This window comes from Danaus plexippus, chromosome 5 (assembly GCF_018135715.1).
Source record: "Danaus plexippus chromosome 5, MEX_DaPlex, whole genome shotgun sequence".
NCBI classification, from domain to species: domain Eukaryota; kingdom Metazoa; phylum Arthropoda; class Insecta; order Lepidoptera; family Nymphalidae; genus Danaus; species Danaus plexippus.
This window is the reverse complement of record NC_083539.1, coordinates 3650850-3668766: the sequence shown is the minus strand read 5'-3', so window position 1 is coordinate 3668766 and position 17917 is coordinate 3650850. Positions and strand designations below refer to the sequence as shown.

General features: G+C 29.6%; 3 protein-coding genes across 4 annotated transcripts; 2 read left to right on the top strand and 1 right to left on the bottom strand.

Annotated features, from left to right (window-relative positions):
- The first annotated feature begins 543 nt into the window (after positions 1 to 543).
- Positions 544 to 4098, top strand: LOC116769184 (probable mitochondrial glutathione transporter SLC25A40). 2 transcript variants are annotated; one of them, XM_061527847.1, is made up of 10 exons: positions 544 to 753; positions 836 to 993; positions 1106 to 1268; positions 1401 to 1523; positions 2023 to 2121; positions 2316 to 2422; positions 2571 to 2652; positions 2730 to 2937; positions 3048 to 3123; positions 3244 to 4098. In XM_061527847.1, exons 1-9 carry the CDS (start codon positions 663 to 665, stop codon positions 3082 to 3084), a joined length of 1068 nt encoding a protein of 355 aa, XP_061383831.1. In that variant the 5' UTR covers positions 544 to 662; the 3' UTR covers positions 3085 to 3123; positions 3244 to 4098. The 2 variants fall into 2 exon arrangements, with proteins under 2 accessions (XP_061383831.1, XP_032516104.1); XM_032660213.2 differs by lacking the exon at positions 3048 to 3123.
- On the bottom strand, positions 3705 to 4042 carry LOC116769349 (U6 snRNA-associated Sm-like protein LSm8). The gene has a single exon (XM_032660423.2). It carries the CDS (start codon positions 4040 to 4042, stop codon positions 3752 to 3754), a length of 291 nt encoding a protein of 96 aa, XP_032516314.1. The 3' UTR covers positions 3705 to 3751.
- Positions 4099 to 4766: 668 nt separating the features above from the next.
- On the top strand, positions 4767 to 15985 carry LOC116769347 (glutamate dehydrogenase, mitochondrial). Its single transcript, XM_032660420.2, has 9 exons — positions 4767 to 5392; positions 8807 to 9007; positions 11173 to 11312; positions 11537 to 11630; positions 12202 to 12359; positions 13576 to 13737; positions 14699 to 14903; positions 15281 to 15435; positions 15657 to 15985. Exons 1-9 carry the CDS (start codon positions 4963 to 4965, stop codon positions 15771 to 15773), a joined length of 1662 nt encoding a protein of 553 aa, XP_032516311.1. The 5' UTR covers positions 4767 to 4962; the 3' UTR covers positions 15774 to 15985.
- Positions 15986 to 17917: the final 1932 nt, after the last annotated feature.

Here is a 17917-nt window from a genome sequence, read left to right as displayed (position 1 = left end):
CTGAAAGTTTTTACAATAAAATGTGTAAATTAAAAAAAAAACGTGTTCGTCAATTATTGATACCACGATCATTGCAGAAAGAATTTTATTTAATTTTTAACGAAATATAAGGTATTTTTAAAGAATAATTATGATTATAACTTACGGTTTTATCACATAAATGTCTTTTTTCTTTAAATAGGTTCAGCATATCCTTATTATCATTAAAGAAAAAATAAAATGTTAGGTATTTAAAAAACATAATAGTGTTTTGAAAGTAGAAATTTGATATTTTGTAAATAAAATCAAAAAAACCCTATTACATTATTTTAAAAATGACATTTTATATGATATTTAAAATTGAACTCTATAAGCTTTCACATCGTTATACCTATATAACTAAGACATTTATATAATTATAGAGAAATAATTCCATATTATACTTACTAATTACATTAAACTTGCTAATTTTAGATTAGACTGAAATTATTTCTTTTTATTTTTTTATATTGCTTCTGTTCTCATTTTGTGTTATTTTTAATCTCTGCACATTAAATTGACAGAAACAGAAGACATATGATCTTTGACAAGCAATGGTGCAATATTGTTATTGTTAATATCTAGATTTAGACTTTAGAGTAGTTTCACTCTTTAAACGAAAAAATTAAATTAATGTATTAATAATGATTCGAGAAGACGATCCTCAATTTAGAATTACTCCATTCCAACAAATGGCATCGGCGTGTTCCGGTGCATTAATAACCTCGTTATTTAGTAAGTTTTGTGTTTCAATAAGAAAATCTTATTGCTATTATTAATTCCATTATGTGTAATTAATGAATGAAAATATTTTTAGTGACACCACTAGACGTAGTAAAGATTCGATTACAAGCACAACAAAAGGCTTTGCTGTCAAACAAATGTTATTTGTATTGCAATGGTTTAATGGAACATCTATGTCCATGTGGAGAAACTGCTTGGATACCGAGACGAGTCCATTTTCACGGCACTATAGTTAGTAGTTTTTAATCATATACGAAGATATCAAGTCATGTTTTCGAATAAAATTGTCACAGCTATAGTCCTTATGGAATTTGTGAATTTTATATTTATATTTATTTTTAAGGATGCATTTTACAAGATTGCGAAATTAGAAGGTGTCCCAGCTTTATGGTCTGGTCTAAGTCCCACTCTGATACTTGCACTTCCTTGTACTGTGATTTATTTTGTGTCCTATGAACAATTGAGATATCAAATGAAAACTATCTATAACACCACAACTGGTAATCGTAAGTATTATATTTTTCATTAGAAATGTTATAAACAGTCACTGTATGATATTTCTTAGTTGCAATCAATTATATTAAAGACTGCTTTTAATATAATGATGAATTAAAAATTATGTATTATAATTTCTGCAGCTACTCAACCAATGTGGATTCCTCTTATAGCGGGTGCCACTGCTAGAATGACAGCTGTGACTCTTGTGAGTCCGTTAGAGTTAATAAGGACAAAGATGCAATCAAAAAAATTGACATATTCAGGTATATATTATTATTAACATAAAACTGTTCATGAATGCCAGTACGTTATTTTTTATTTACATAAAATAGAATGTCATTTATTTTCTAATAAATATTAATTACGTCAAAAAATTTTCATACAATAAGACTGAAAAATGTAAATTTTATAGGTGCATCATCAACACATATATTCCCTTTGCTTTGGTGGAAATACACACAAATATACAGCTTCATCCTTATCGATGTCACAATCAACCACAATGTATGTGTTGTTAGTGATTTGACATGGCTTCATCAAAGATTTAGGCTCATAAGCAATTTTATTTTTGGCTGGACTTCCGATAGCTAAATATTCAACAGTCTGACCTTCTTAGTTGCTAAATATCCACTATTCAGATAAAGCATTATCGGTGTCACCTCTTCTGATGACTTTCATTGTTACCACAGCAACTATGCATTATATAACACTATCTAAAATAATGAGGCTTAATATTCTATTTATACTACTTGTCTGTTACAGAAATCAATTTAGCTTTACGACAAGTCCTAAAGTATGAAGGATACAAAGGACTGTTTCGTGGTTTGGGTTCTACTCTGCTTAGAGATGTGCCATTCTCAGGTAATAAAGTTTTTAAAGAAAGTAAATTAATTAGTGCTTTTGCTGGCACAGTATATTCTGCCAACATAAATGTAAAGTAAATAGTTGTATTACTTTGAAATATTTAATTTATACATTGTTTGGTGACAACAAATTATGGTTGACATTATCTCCTGTCATTTAGCAATTTATATTACTACTTTTTTTTGATTTAGGTCTATATTGGACAACATTTGAGACAACAAAAAGAATTTTTAACAAGCCAGATTCAGAAAAGAACTCATTTTTATTTAATTTCTTCTGTGGTTCTGTGGCTGGCAGTGTGAGTATATCATTCTTATTATCATCCATAATAGGCTATTAATTAAATATTTTTTTTACCTTCTTATAACAATAATAATTATTATTATTAATTATTATTACCTTGCACTGATCTTTATTTAAAATTTTTATATGATATATATTTTTAGATTGCTGCATTTGTAACATTGCCATTTGATGTGGTGAAGACCCATCAACAAATTGAATTAGGTGAAAAGGAAATTTATACAGGTAAAACAAATCTTATTTTAAAAATATACATATATATAACATTAAATGAATATACTGATTGAATTTAAAATATCCAGATGGTAAAATACAGCAGCGGGCTTCAAACATGCAAGACATAGCAAGAAATATTTACAAGAATCATGGTATTAGAGGTCTCTTTACTGGATTATTGCCGAGAATATTTAAAGTTGCACCGGCTTGTGCGATCATGATAGCAACATTTGAATATGGAAAACAATTCTTTAGAACTTACAATAGCCAAAAGTACAAGGAAAAAATGCAGAGGTATATTTGTTTTAGCTTCAGTATGAGTTACAGCTTTTTTTAACATTTAATTTCTTTATTTTGCTGTATTGTGCATGAAATTTTTGTTTTAACAATTTTCTTTATTTCAGAGATGGCATAGAAATAAAAATAATCAAAAGTGATTAATATGAACTTTCAAGTTTTGTTTGTGTTTTACTTATTTAGGTATTATTTGTTTGTTATTAAAATTATAACTAGTTTTTTTTATAGATCAAAATATGGTCATTTAAAAAACTTTGAATCTTTTAACACATAATATATTAATTACTTTTTATTTTATTTCAGACATCAAGATATTGTTCTTGTGACCAAATCGAGTAATGAGGACTATTCATAAGAGACATTTGCAAAATTTTATTATCAATTTTTTTGTCAGTACAAAACTACATACTTGTATTGTTTTCGACATGTGTTTTTTATAAAGTTATCATTAATGCTTTAATTTATTTATAGAAAAATTGTGAACAACACGTTGCTTTTGTTTCATTTTAGAAGTATTATACATAATATGTAGGGTAGACTTTAACAAACACTCAAGTGTCATTTAATTACAGTGTACAAACATTAACAGAATTGTTAATAGTGAATTTGATATATGTATATAAGTTTTATTATGTAATAAATCTTCCATGTTGTATATAATTCATAATGTTAAATTATTGTCTCTAGGGCCTTAGTTTAAATATATTGTTGACTCGAATACATAGTTGTTAATAAAAAATATCATAATAAAGAAAACAATGAGAGAACTTTTATACTTACTTTATTAATATTAAAAATTCTTAAAATAACATTAATGTACTATTGGTCCCAATGGTTCAGCTTTGATGTTCCCGAGATCTAATCTACTATCTATAGACTCGTCTATTTGTCCGACGATCGCTATATTGTCACCACGTATAATGTGAAGCCCGAGAACAACTTGTGCTACTCCTGTAGACGACGAAAACACTCTTTCATGGGATTCATCCAATATAATGTTTATAGTTTGGTCGAATCCTTTTAATGTGCCTATAAAATTTCTTCCATCTGCAGTTATCACAGACACTGTCTGATTAATATAATTTTCTAGACCTGAAGCCATAGCTGTGTTTTAAAACTACTCTAATTTACAACAATAAAGTAAAAAGTATTTGGTTATGTTTTATAGCGGCTTTATTTCGTTCCCATTCAGAGTAAACTTCATAGAATGCCTAATGCATGTTATCTGACAGTTACGTCAAATTGTTATGACAGTTTATTAAATGTTGCTCCTGACAATAAATACATTGTAATTTTGTTTTCCTTAGGGAATAATACGAAATAGGCAAAAAATTAAAACATATTTCTTGAATTATCGAAAAGACTAACAACTTCCAAAAATATTAATTTTGAGAAAGGATGTTACAAAAAATGATTATAAATACTAAGAAAAATAATATTTAAAAGCCTTCATAAAGACCTTGTCTTCTTAATTCCACACAATGGATTTATTTTTTTCAAAGTAAGAACAAACTATTATTTATTTAAAATAAAAATTGTAATTAAGAACATTAATATCAAATTGCTATTTTACAGATCGTATAAAAAATGATATTTTTGAATGACTCGTGTCATTTAATACTTATTTATGAGTTTTTCCTAATTGATTATTGAATCCACTTCGGGATATAGTTTATCCATAGAAAATTAATTCAATGTTTTGCAAAAAAGGAAAATAAACACATCAAACGTCAATGACCGGATCGCATGATCCCATCGTCTATTGTTTATGGAGTACGGATATGTTCCTCTTTTGTCTATGGAAAAAATCACTACCTAGTATTGGTCGTTACCGGCCGGTTGAATAACTTTTAAAGATATTGTGATAGAGACAGACATAGTCAGAGACTAGTCGTTCGTCGGGGCGGGTCGTCTCTGCAGTTAGTTATATAAAATTACACACGTTTTATTTTTGTGTACTTTCATTAAAAGTGTAGAGCGACCCAATACTATCTTACCCCACATAGTATTTAATAAGAAAAAATGTTACATCTAAAGAACATTGCCAAATCGGTTGTACCGCCTCTAAAAAATTCAATCCAAAATGAGGTAGCAAATACGGTAAAAATTGCTCCTGCTGCTGTGAATGTCTGCTGCCGAACATATTCAAGCCATGAAATCCCAGAGAGGCTTAGAGATATACCAACAAGTGCAAATCCTAGATTTTTTGACATGGTGGAGTATTTTTTCCATCGTGCTTGTCAAGTCGTTGAGGATAAGTTGGTTGAAGACATGAAGTCCAGAGTATCAATTGAAGAAAAGAAAAAGAAGGTGGCTGGTATCCTCAAGCTGATGCAGCCATGTGATCACATTCTTGAAATTCAATTTCCCCTGAGACGTGACTCCGGAGATTATGAAATGATTCTCGGCTACCGAGCCCAGCATTCATCACACAGAACGCCAACCAAAGGAGGTAAGCTCTCGAAGACCTCTAGATTCCTATTCTTATATCACTATTAGGTTCACCTGGTATACCCATTGTTAATAGATATTTATTAATAGCTCGCTGGACACGTGATGTTGCCGAATGTTACGTATATAACCAAAATATGCTTGAACATAACCTCTTTTAATTTAGCTAAATCATTAAACATTACTATTTTATTTACTCTTGTCACTCCATTTTAAACTTATGCACAAGCTTTTCGTCTTAAAGCCGACTGTCATTTCAGTTATGTATTAATGTCTGTTATGTCATTTCCCAGCATTTTTTTTTTCTAAAAATAATTTAGCAAAAAAGTTGACAGTATAAACAATTTGAACAGAGTTAAACTTATTTTTTACTTTTCGTCTTTATGTTGAGAAATGTTTTAAAAAAACATAATCATGTTTTTAACAATAACAGTTGCTCTGTAGATAAAGAAATTAATTGTGAGTTAAATAAACAGATAAATCAATGTTATATAATGCAATAACTTCAATATGTTTTGAAGGTAGTTCTTTATTATATATCCTACTATTATATATTATATATATCCTACTCTTATGACTTAAATGAAACAAAGGAAACCTCTTTTGTCTAAATAATTCTTAATGAATAAATAAATAATATTAAAAGAACACTTTTCACAACTGTTTTTAGTCATAGAGTCACAATAATATAATTTTCTGTATCTTGATAATCTTATTCTGGTTTAAGATTAAGTAATAATAATTATACTGTAATATTTTTTTTTAAATTATAAGTTTTTTTTAAATAATTATTTATTATATAGTTATTATTTTAGTTATATCTTATGAATACAATAAAATTATGCTAAATATAATGTATCTAATCACTTTTAATATAAATAAAAAAAAAATATTTGTTTCTGGTTTGTCCGATTGTATTCAGTCTGTGTTGTGAATTTCATGAGGCTAACTTTACTAAAAAAGAGAGCATACATTTCCACTACAATAGTTATTAATTTTTTTAATAAGACTGTATTTTTATTATTATTTCTTTCTTTAATTTATTACTTCTATTTTTCACTATTCTGCTCTCACATTAATGTATTCCTCCTATTCATTTAGGGTTGTCTGGATGAGGTTTTTATAAGTTATAACAATAAGGGCAACGGACAGCCTTTCCCACATTCAATGGTTTTTTTATTCTTTTGTTTATATTGTGGGTTATGAAGTAAATATGTAACTCTTAGATTTTTGTTAAAATTTGGGATATATAAAAAGCTATGTAAAAATTTATACAGTTGAGTTGATAAATGATGAGAATTTCCATATTAACTTTAAATAAATTTATAAAAAAAGTCTAAATGAATATTTTTGATAATATAATTCTTCATATACATTAGAAATATCAAAAGCTTTGCATGTTAGGAAAAAGAGTTTGATTTGTAAAAAAAAGTGCATACAATGGTTTATAAGTTACCAAATGATTCACCAAGTTAAACAAAAATGTCCCAAAAAACTATACATTACATAAAAACTATAGTTAACATCAATCATTAGCAGTTGTGAGGAAAATAACAGCATTAATTTAACATTGTTCTGTATTTATATTGTTGATGGTAAATAATTATGTGTTGTCCAAATTAACTGCCGTAATTGTCCGCATCCTCTCTACGTTACGTAAATTTTATTTCCATTCCACAAACATATATATGCTATCACTCTTAACGTATTTAAAATTACCTTAATTATGTGGCAATTCGAATTTTTTTACGGTTCGATTTTTAAACGAAAGTTTTAAAATGGATGTGAGAAAAAAGTCAACAAAAGTAGTTGGTTGCTTTGAAAAAATTCTATAAGATTATAAATGACCTGCTTATAATATTTTTAATTATAATCACTCTTCTTAAAATCTAGAATAAACATGTTTCTGTAACCAATAATGGGTAAAAGGTTAACGAGAATCTATATTTGTCATGTTACGAAATATTTCATCATATAATCTTAAGAATTTTCTCCATTAATAACTCCAGTAATATAAATATTTTGATTATACATTCTTAAAAGACTTAAAATAAACATAATCTGCCTCATTCACCATTCTTAATAAAAATATTAACTAAACGTAACAACAAAAACAATGACTACACCAATATAAAACATTATAGTTATAAAACTTTTATCTATACTAATCGTCTAAAATCTATTTTCATGACAAAAAAAAAAAACATCTGAAAATATCCCAGAACGTGACTTGTCATTTCGACTGTTGTTTTTTTTTCTATTTATCACGGCATAGTAACAGGAGGCGCGGCTGTGACGACCTCACCTCAAACTAAATTTATCTTCTTACTTATATAATATTAGAAGATATACAAGATACTATTTAAACATTATATATATTGTACTAATAAAGCGATCAAATATAAATATGGGTGGGGAAAGGTGTACATAAATAGAAAAAATCGTTTTCACGTTCGTCATCACGGTTGGGGGCGGGACAATCTTATATAATAACACTCGGCTGATAGAATAACACATCTATCAAGCTACATAAAAAAAAAACAACATTGAAATATTCAAACATTATTGAAAAAAAAAACTTGCAAATAATAGGTTTTATATCCGTTCGTGAATAATCTCTTAGGATCACGAGATGTTTTGTCCTTCTAAATTTTTTTTTTTAGCGAAAGAATATTAGACGGTCTAGTTGATTGTTAACGATTATAGTTGCCTTCTACCTGTCGGGATTATAGGTATTTGAGAAAAGAATAGGAACAATTGGATTCCTAGACACGAAAAAAAGGCAGTCTTTGGCATACATTATATAACGAAATCTACCTTTAAGAGTTAGTTGCTTTTTTGTTAGTGGTGCTGTTCAAGTTATTTAAATGAATAAAACTCGCGAAGGTCTTAGATCATATCTCGTTCATGTTAGTTCCAAATGAGATGTAGTAATTTGATTCAACGGACTTCATAAAAATTTAGAAGATGCAGTCTTATAAACAAACAATTCTTATTACTTGGTACTTATATTGTACACATAAGCCAACGTGCCATACTAATCATGTAACAAGATATGATAAAGATTAAGAATTATACGTATTATATTTTCTTTGCATAGAAACGAGTGACGTCACTATATCAGAATCATTTAATTCAATTTGATAGTGTTATCACTTTCGCCTTATAACCATGATCTGTGGATTTCTGATTTTTTGATCGATGTAATCTCTACGTTTTGGTATCATATATATGTACTTTAATTAAAACAATTCGAAAACAACAACAGCGTTGCGTTATAATAAAATGTTTATGAATGTTTGTTGTCATGAACAACTTTATTTATTATGTATTCTCATCTGAATTTAAATGTTAATGGATATATACTCGAACTATATATTTATTGTGTATATTATATTATTTTTTATTTCCATAGGTATAAGATTCTCAACGGACGTGACACGTGACGAAGTTAAAGCGTTGTCCGCTCTGATGACGTTCAAGTGCGCGTGTGTGGACGTGCCCTTCGGAGGTGCGAAGGCCGGCATCAAGATCAACCCCAAGGAGTACTCGGAACACGAGCTGGAGAAGATCACTCGCCGATTCACCCTCGAGCTCGCTAAGAAGGGATTTATTGGTAAGAAATATAACATCTTTACTCATGAATGACGTTCTAACGTTGATGATCTTTAGTTGCGAGCGTATTTATAATAAACTCAAATAGTCTATGACAATTAGCGTAGATATAAAACAACGTGTTTTGTCTATTGATAGTTTGCAAGAATAACGCTGATGAATTGATGACGTAACAGTATAAAATATTCTCACATATGTACATCATTCATACAAGAGTATGTCTTCATTCCTTATTAATATCAAATACTATATATGCCATTTAATTAATCTAAATTCACTATTAACACGTTAATGAGCCCCAGGATTCAGCTTTGTAACTCTAAAAAGTTTGTATTTGAATGCAAAATAATTGTAACAAAGAGTTAATACTCCTTAATTAATTACATAGTATTTGTCGAATTATACCTTTTATTGAAACAATGCATTTTATGTGAAAAATGTTATAATAAAAAAAAATTATAATGACTTCATAGGTCAGAATGATTCAGATTAAGTGGCATTAAATTTATTGATGTAAATAGCTATAAAATATATCTAATATTTTTATAACATGTCCGCACCTTACTTAGGTTATTAATTTTAATTTAATTTCAAAGTACAAACGAGAGAAAACTATGTATTTAGTTTCTACGAATTCGTTTCGTTTCACTTTAGTGAGTGTCGAAGTTTTGGCAGACACTAGCTGCCACTTACATTGTCTCAAGAGCAAACTAAATTAAGATCCAATTTTTCTCTTGTATAAGACAGAACACAAATAATAAAAGGCTGTAAAAAAATATAACACTGAAACATTAACGCCTTATTAATATGATTGAAAAAAATTATTGTTTTGAACTTAACACGTAAATTAAGTAACAAGAAACAATAACCAGATATAGTTGTGATAGGTATGTTACATTATTGTATGAGTATAAATATGCAAATGAATTAAATCTTTATTTGATTCCATAAAATATTTAATATAGACAATAAAGGAATCACATCAGTACTTGGTTAGCGCAACCTTTAGATTTCACATACGGAGAGTTAATATATTTTTTTGTTAATAAATCTTAGCATTTTGTAGTAATAACGTATGTTATTAAATGACAAACAGGAAACGCTTCGTGTGTACTACGATTTTGTAAAATCAAGTAGTCTACTCTATATAAATATAACATCAATATTGATCAAAATCCCAAGCACTAATTTAATTTGCACTCCGTGACTGTCTGGGATTATTGACGAGCTACTTTGAGATTACGTTAATCATGTAAGTATATTTAGTTGTGTAAATCACTATGTATATTAAAAAGGACAAGATTACGTGATCTTAGTACGACACATTCGATCGTCAGTTGCGATGACGTCACAATAAATAAATTTAATACCGCCAAATAATTGATAACATTTAGATCGTTTTATTTTTTTAAGTGGGCGTGGTCGCACTGTTGTCATTCTGCCAACAATAGCCGTAATTATCGTATATTCGAATAGAACAAGTTATTCTATGACGCAGATAAACATTACACATTACATAAATGCATTATAAATATTGCAATTTATTTTATTCAATTGATTGTACATGAAACTTATATATTATCTTTTTGCTGCCATTATTCCAATATCGGAATCAATATTTCTATAGACTTTTCATAGAGTTGTTATAATTATAATGTTTTTTAAAGAAAGAATGTGTGAAAGTAGTAAAATTGTTTTAAAAATAACATTTGATAGCCAAAACAATATACTTTTTTTACCTTTTTTTTATTCGTGCTACATTGGAAGAATCATCTTTGAATCGCAATATGTATTACGTAACCAAAAAGGTTGAACCTGTATGTGTGATAATCCTATTTACTTTTCATTGGCTTCAATATATTTACAGACAATGTAATAGAAAAAGAAAACACAGAAATCTTATAGACATTGATTTTCAAAGATAATAAAAAGAAATTCGTCCCGAATATTTCTTATTTTACGTATGATTGCGAAGAATATTTTTTTATTAAAATTATGGTTAAAGTAAAATTAATTTTATACGAAATCAAAATAAATTCAACGTCAATTTGGATACAATCCTACAAATAATAATAGTTTCTATGGTCTAAAATTATTTTATACCTGATACGAGTTATCCAAGGGCATTACAAGTGTAAGCCATACGAAATATCTGTCTTCCAACAGGGCCGGGTGTGGACGTGCCAGCCCCTGACATGGGTACCGGCGAGAGGGAGATGTCTTGGATCGCTGACACTTACGCTAAAACTATCGGCTTCCAAGATATCAACGCTCACGCCTGCGTCACTGGAAAACCAATCAACCAGGTACGAACATTATATAACAGGAATATTTCATACAAAAAAAAAAAACACAGTAATCAAAACGCATTTTTTTTTATATTGCACCGGTTTTTTATATGCTACCTTAAAATACTTTCAAAATTAGAACAGACGTTCAGGAATTGAGTACTAATACACATACATATATATACTCATATTAATTGCCTCAGATATATTCATATAAGTTTAATAAGATGTTCCGTTAATAGGGCGGTATCCACGGCAGAGTGTCAGCTACCGGCAGGGGAGTCTTCCACGGTCTTGAAAACTTCATCAACGAAGCCAACTATATGAGCATGATCGGTTAGTTAACTTATATAAAGTGAGTTTACTTAATAGTATTCCAAAAATTACATATTTTTTTTATTACTATGGTTCATTGGCACTGGAATCGTGGAATTTTCTGCCAATGTCAACGTATTTTTGTGTAGGTCGAATTATAATTTTAAGTTCTGTGTGGAGGAAACACTAAGGAGTTTGTCGAACAGAATGAAGGCATTTAATGAAATATTTGAAACACATGACGACCCGCACACAGCTGACATTAACAGACGTCTAGAAACTGAAATATGTTGTGTACACAAACTACTTACTCACTATCTTATCATTTGGACATAATAAATTAAATATTTTAATAATTCTATTAGCCTTGCCAAATGTCCAATATGTTTCTTTTTTATATTTTTGCTACAACTAGGTAAGAAAATTTGATATGAATAGATATTGAAAGCATTAAAATACGCTGGTTAATTCGAAATTACATCCGAGGTTAGGTTACATACAAGATATGCTTAATTTAATATTAATATTTTTAAGATCCAATCGTAATCTGCCTTTTTCAATCCAAGTCCATACATAAAGGTTTATATTATAGGTACGACTCCCGGCTGGGGCGGTAAGACCTTCATAGTCCAGGGTTTCGGTAACGTTGGTCTGCACACCTGTCGCTACCTCGTCAGGGCTGGCGCTACCTGCATCGGCATCATCGAACATGACGGCGCCATCCACAACCCTGACGGTATCGACCCTAAGGTGAGAACAGACATACAGACACACGCGGCATCTCAGACATTACACAACAACATACACACACTCGCAGCGACATAAATGTATCTATGCACACATATATAATCACTGCATATAAACATATGCTAAATGAGACAATACCAATATACATAGACATCTATATAAGTATACACACACACATACTCTCCCATACATTTCTATATATAGAATTACAAGTAGACCTAATTGGTATTGCACGGTCTGAATATATCAAGTACCACAGCACTGGCACTTGTCTTACGTATGTTACGTACAAAAGTACAAAATAATTTAAAACATTTAAATTTCATGAATTATTTTTATTAATAATCTTCGTAATTCGTATCATCGTCTCGCTGTCCGAGAGCATCTCACTCTAATCTGAAAACCTATCAATGTAGGTCGCCGTATTGAAATAGTCTTAACTTAGTTTTAACTTAACTTAGATACTAGTTCAAGTACATTTACTTTGAAAAGATTCTAAGTCTGTATAAAGTACGTATAAATTGATATTAAACATAAGCAAATTATGTGCTAATAAACCGACATTAATAAATTCGGAAATATTTGCACTTATTTCTCCATACGTGCATGAAAAATGTGTGAAAGATTCAGTTCATAACGATTTTAATACCTCATTGTTAACAGCAAACAAAGTTTAATTAAATGATAGCAATTTTAATATGGAACACTATAATCTCGTATGAGATCGCTTCATATGATTCTGAAGTGCTATTTAATGCTTTGATCGTTAACACCTATCATAAAGCTTGTTTATATATGGAAAACAATTTGCAATTCTAAATATTTGTAAATACTACAGCTCCGATAACTAATCAATATAGTGTGACGTCATCAGTCGCTATTTGAAATAAGAACATTTATTTTATTAACTACACCTAATTGGCTCCGTTAAATTTCGAATTGAATTTTTTATCTGTTCCATATTTACATATTCCTTATATCAGGTATAGTTAAGTGGTGTGATATGTAGAATAAAGCAAAATTTGATATATGTAATCAGTGATTTATTTGTCACGATAGGACGGACATCTCAAGATCGTCCGATAAGAATCTTTTGTATTGCATTTATAATGCGAAAAAGTACTACCAAATTATTTAGAACTATATGATCACGCACCCAATGTGAGACCAGAGGTCATTATATAATATATATGTATATACTATGTTTAATGAATCATAGGCTCTCGAGGACTACAGGATCGAGAACGGAACTATCGTCGGTTTCCCGGGGGCGAAGCCCTACGAGGGTGAGAACATGCTGTACGAGAAATGCGACATCTTAGTACCAGCAGCTGTGGAACAAGTCATACACAAGGAGAACGCTCACAAAATACAGGCTAAGGTATGTATTACGTTCAGAAACTAAGAAATTGTTTATTTAATATAATTTTTATATTTTTAAACTAGCGGTGACAGTGACATTTCCTCTCTAAAAAGTCGCTATTTTTGTTATACTCATAAAAAAAGTACCATGAGTTACTTGTTATTAAATTTTTGCTATCTGTTAGTGAAAATAGGTCCAAACTTTTTAGACAATGTCATTTAAAACATTCCTATTTTGGATTCCATTCAAATAGATTATCGATTTTCTAATTCCATACAATTATATAAGTTGAAGTTAATCTCATTGGGCATGACGTATCGGGAGATTATGACGTCACGCTTGTTAAAAATAAATTATATTCTCACAATATCGATAAGATAAGAAAGACACGCCCCTAACAGAGGCGATGTTAGTATAGCCTCGAACATTCAAAGATAACAAACAAACAATTTTTGTTTACTCTACATAATCTGGATATTTGTAATTTTCCTTTAAAATATTATATTTTCTAATAATTATAAAATAAAATTTTTGTCAGTAAATCTGGCGATGAAAACAGAAGTATCTGCAACCATCAGTCATTAATGTACCTAATTAAAAGTTATGAGTTTTACACATACCAAGCCAAACGATAACAAATTTTTACTCACTTTAATCAAGTAATTCTAAAAGTAGACTGAGAATATGAAAGAAAATACAACTAACTATAAACAAATATAAACTTCGTAATGTAGGAATGAAAACAGGATGGGGGTAAAAATTGATTTCTAAGGAATTATTAGTGTTTCTCTAAGACAAACTTTGTTAACATTACTTACGAGTCACAGTTGATTGCCCGCATGCGTTCGAGCGCCATTCCCTCTCGCTCAGTCTCTTTTTATCGCCCTCCCCCCCTCCCCCACGCGTTAAACTTTTAACGCAACCACGTCCGAAGTTTAACTTGAAAAACATAATAAAATTGTTAAATATGTATGAACAGATAATCGCCGAAGCTGCCAACGGCCCGACCACGCCGGCGGCGGACAAGATCCTCATAGACCGCAACATCCTGGTGATCCCGGACCTGTACATCAACGCTGGAGGTGTCACCGTGTCCTTCTTTGAGTGGCTCAAGAACCTAAACCACGTGTCTTATGGTAGACTCACCTTCAAGTACGAGAGGGAGTCCAACTACCACTTACTCGGTACGAATACAACATATTACTTAACTTACAACACTATAATGTGTAAGACTTACTGAAGTACAGTAATGTAATTCTTACATATAACGCTCTTGTTCATTTTCCTTATGGATATTCCTTATTTCACAAAAAAATTGTAACAAATTTTCTATTATATAAAAATACCTTTTATGCACTTGAACTCATCGGTCGTAGTCACTTTTTTTGTATATTGTAATCTATTGCAAATTCTCTGACAGACTATTAAGGAGTATGCACATATGTAAATTTTATTCCTGAACTTAATTTAAGTACTTTAAATGCGTTTGTTGTGTCTTTGAGACAAAAATTCCTTTTAACAATATGTTCTAGCAATAACTATTTTTAATTTTGTTCATCAGAGTCAGTCCAAGAGTCGTTGGAGCGTCGTTTCGGTCGTGTCGGAGGTCGTATCCCCGTCACGGCCTCCGAGGCCTTCCAGAAGAGGATCTCAGGAGCCTCCGAGAAAGACATCGTCCACTCAGGATTGGACTACACCATGGAAAGATCCGCAAGGGTTAGTCGTCTTACATATACTGGACTATATATTTATTTTTAATTTATTATATCAATAGGTAACTGTAAAAAAAAAAAAGCAGTGTTCTCATCATGAAAATTAAAAAAAATGTATTAGCATGAAACCTTCATTCTGCTTCATATGTATAGGATGATATCGTTCTAAAACCTAAAAAATTAATAATTATTACTTAAACATACAATATTGTATAATAATTCCAGGCCATAATGAAAACTGCCATGAAATTCAACCTCGGTCTCGACCTCAGGACGGCGGCGTACGCCAACTCCATCGAGAAAATCTTCACAACCTACGCCGACGCCGGCCTCGCCTTCTAAACTCATTATATACGAATTTAAGTATTTTGCATTTTAACTCCTTATACCTTGCACATAAGAATAACTTAAGATAATCACAGTATTTTATTTGTTTGTTAAAATAAATCATGGCTTTTTACATTAAAATCCAGCGATAGTTATACTTAAGTGATGTTTTAAAATTTTCCATCATGTATTGTCTTTTATTTTCGAAATAAACTGTTTTACTGTTATGTTGTCACTTTATTAAACCCAAAACTTTACTTTATATGAACTTTACCATTCAAAAAAGTCCTTATTGTAACAGCTAATTAAAATTTCTATTAATTTCATAGTATCTGTGAACATAAATATGTTTTTAAGCAAACTGATATTAGTAAAAAAAAAATTGGTATTACATACCTTGTATTTGTTACACCTTATTGTATCATTTTAATAATAAAGCCGATATATCAATTAATATAATTTTTGAATGTTATTCATGGAATAATGATATATATGTAATGATAATGTATTGTAATACTTAATACTACATCAAATTCAAATATAGAACACACCTTTTTTTATAATATGGCCTTCATCCGTGCAAAGACGTGCACAGTATATTTTGCCAGTGTCGTGTAAAATGGAGGAAACACGATCCGGGATTAACTTTTGATTGAAATAAAATTTAACAGTCTCGACTAAAACTATAACACATCTTATCGTTATATTTACCTGTTGACACTTAAAATTATTGTAGAAGACCAGCCAGTTTTCAGGAAGTTTATGAAATCTTAGGTCTATTAAAATAAATAGGTATTACATTTCTAAAACTATAAAGTCATATCTAAGATTTCATGATAGCCATGATGTTAGGACAGCCAATCACATTTCTTAAGAGGTGTCAAAAATCTTCAGGCTCAAAGGCCAGGTGTTCGTTTTTGTAATTAGTAGCGTCACTCTTATATGATAAATAATAGTGCCGCCGCGCCGTGGCGATGTCCGTCGAATTTTTAAATGATTGTTTCGTATACGTTACAACATGAAAATAAATAATAAGTTCTTATTCATAATAATATATACATACAGGTTGAAAAAAATGCAATATATTTTTTATCCAACTAGCTTTTAAATACAGCTTTGTCCACAAGGATGTTTCAGTGAATATATATTAAATTTTAATCTATATATAGTGGTGGGCCTGCTAGTTTAAAATGTATATTTATGTACCAGAAATATAATTTGCTAACTACAACGGGTAAAGATAATGAAATTGGAAACAGATAGCGAAAATATTGCCATAAGACGTTTTATGTGACACAACCATATCCGTATTTCTTAATTTTTATATATATTTTTTTTTGTATTTGTTTATAGCTATTGGCATTGATCTTTGATTTTAATTTAATTACTTATAAAATGATGTGATTTAGTGTATTACCTATTGAAAGAGGTATTAATAAAGTGAACAATCCTAAAATGATTCTCCAAAAGCTACGATGATATTTGTAATTACAGGATTTTCCCGACTTACATTTATAATTACTTAATACTTAGTAAAAATCAGTAGTAGCACTATTTTTTTTTAATATACAAACATGTTGTCTGCCCGTTATCACGGTTACTGCAAAGTAACCGAAATGTCGGGAGTATGTAGTTCAAAAATGAATACACGTATCGAAAAATATTTGTTTCATTTATTCAAACATGTTATATGACTTTATGGGTCTTTACCTGATTATTAAATTCTGTTTCAAATATTACACAAACAAAATTATTTTTAGAAATTATTTCAAAGGAATATAATAATTAAACGATCTTTATCGAACTTCTAGCAATATGGTTTTATTTACAAAATTACTATGCATATCAGAACATTGTTACGGTTTTTAAGTGTTGTTTAAAAAAGTTATGTTAATTTAATTATTATTAACTAAAGTTAAACTTTTTCAGCTATAGTAAATTCATATTGATGTATCTGAAAAAAAAGGTTGCTATTGCTTCTTTAGATACAAATATATTTCGCTTATTTTATAATAAATAATTATTGCATTTTTCTTAATGAAATTAAGTATAAATTAATTAATACGAAGATTTAGGAAAATGTAAATTTAACCATATTTTTTAATAAATGTAACAAGAAGACTAAATAAAACTACATTTTTAAAAAGTTCATAATTATT

Bases quoted from the DNA above. Each gene is read 5' to 3' on its own strand.
- LOC116769184 (XM_032660213.2), top strand. From the start codon at position 663: ATGATTCGAGAAGACGATCCTCAATTTAGAATTACTCCATTCCAACAA. The intron at 754-835 runs GTAAGTTTTGTG...AAATATTTTTAG, and splicing joins ATTAATAACCTCGTTATTTA to TGACACCACTAGACGTAGTA. The intron at 2,653-2,729 runs GTAAAACAAATC...TAAAATATCCAG, and splicing joins TGAAAAGGAAATTTATACAG to ATGGTAAAATACAGCAGCGG.
- LOC116769349 (XM_032660423.2), bottom strand. From the start codon at position 4,042: ATGGCTTCAGGTCTAGAAAATTATATTAATCAGACAGTGTCTGTGATA.
- LOC116769347 (XM_032660420.2), top strand. From the start codon at position 4,963: ATGTTACATCTAAAGAACATTGCCAAATCGGTTGTACCGCCTCTAAAA. The intron at 11,631-12,201 runs GTTAGTTAACTT...TTTATATTATAG, and splicing joins CAACTATATGAGCATGATCG to GTACGACTCCCGGCTGGGGC. The intron at 15,436-15,656 runs GTTAGTCGTCTT...TAATAATTCCAG, and splicing joins CCATGGAAAGATCCGCAAGG to GCCATAATGAAAACTGCCAT.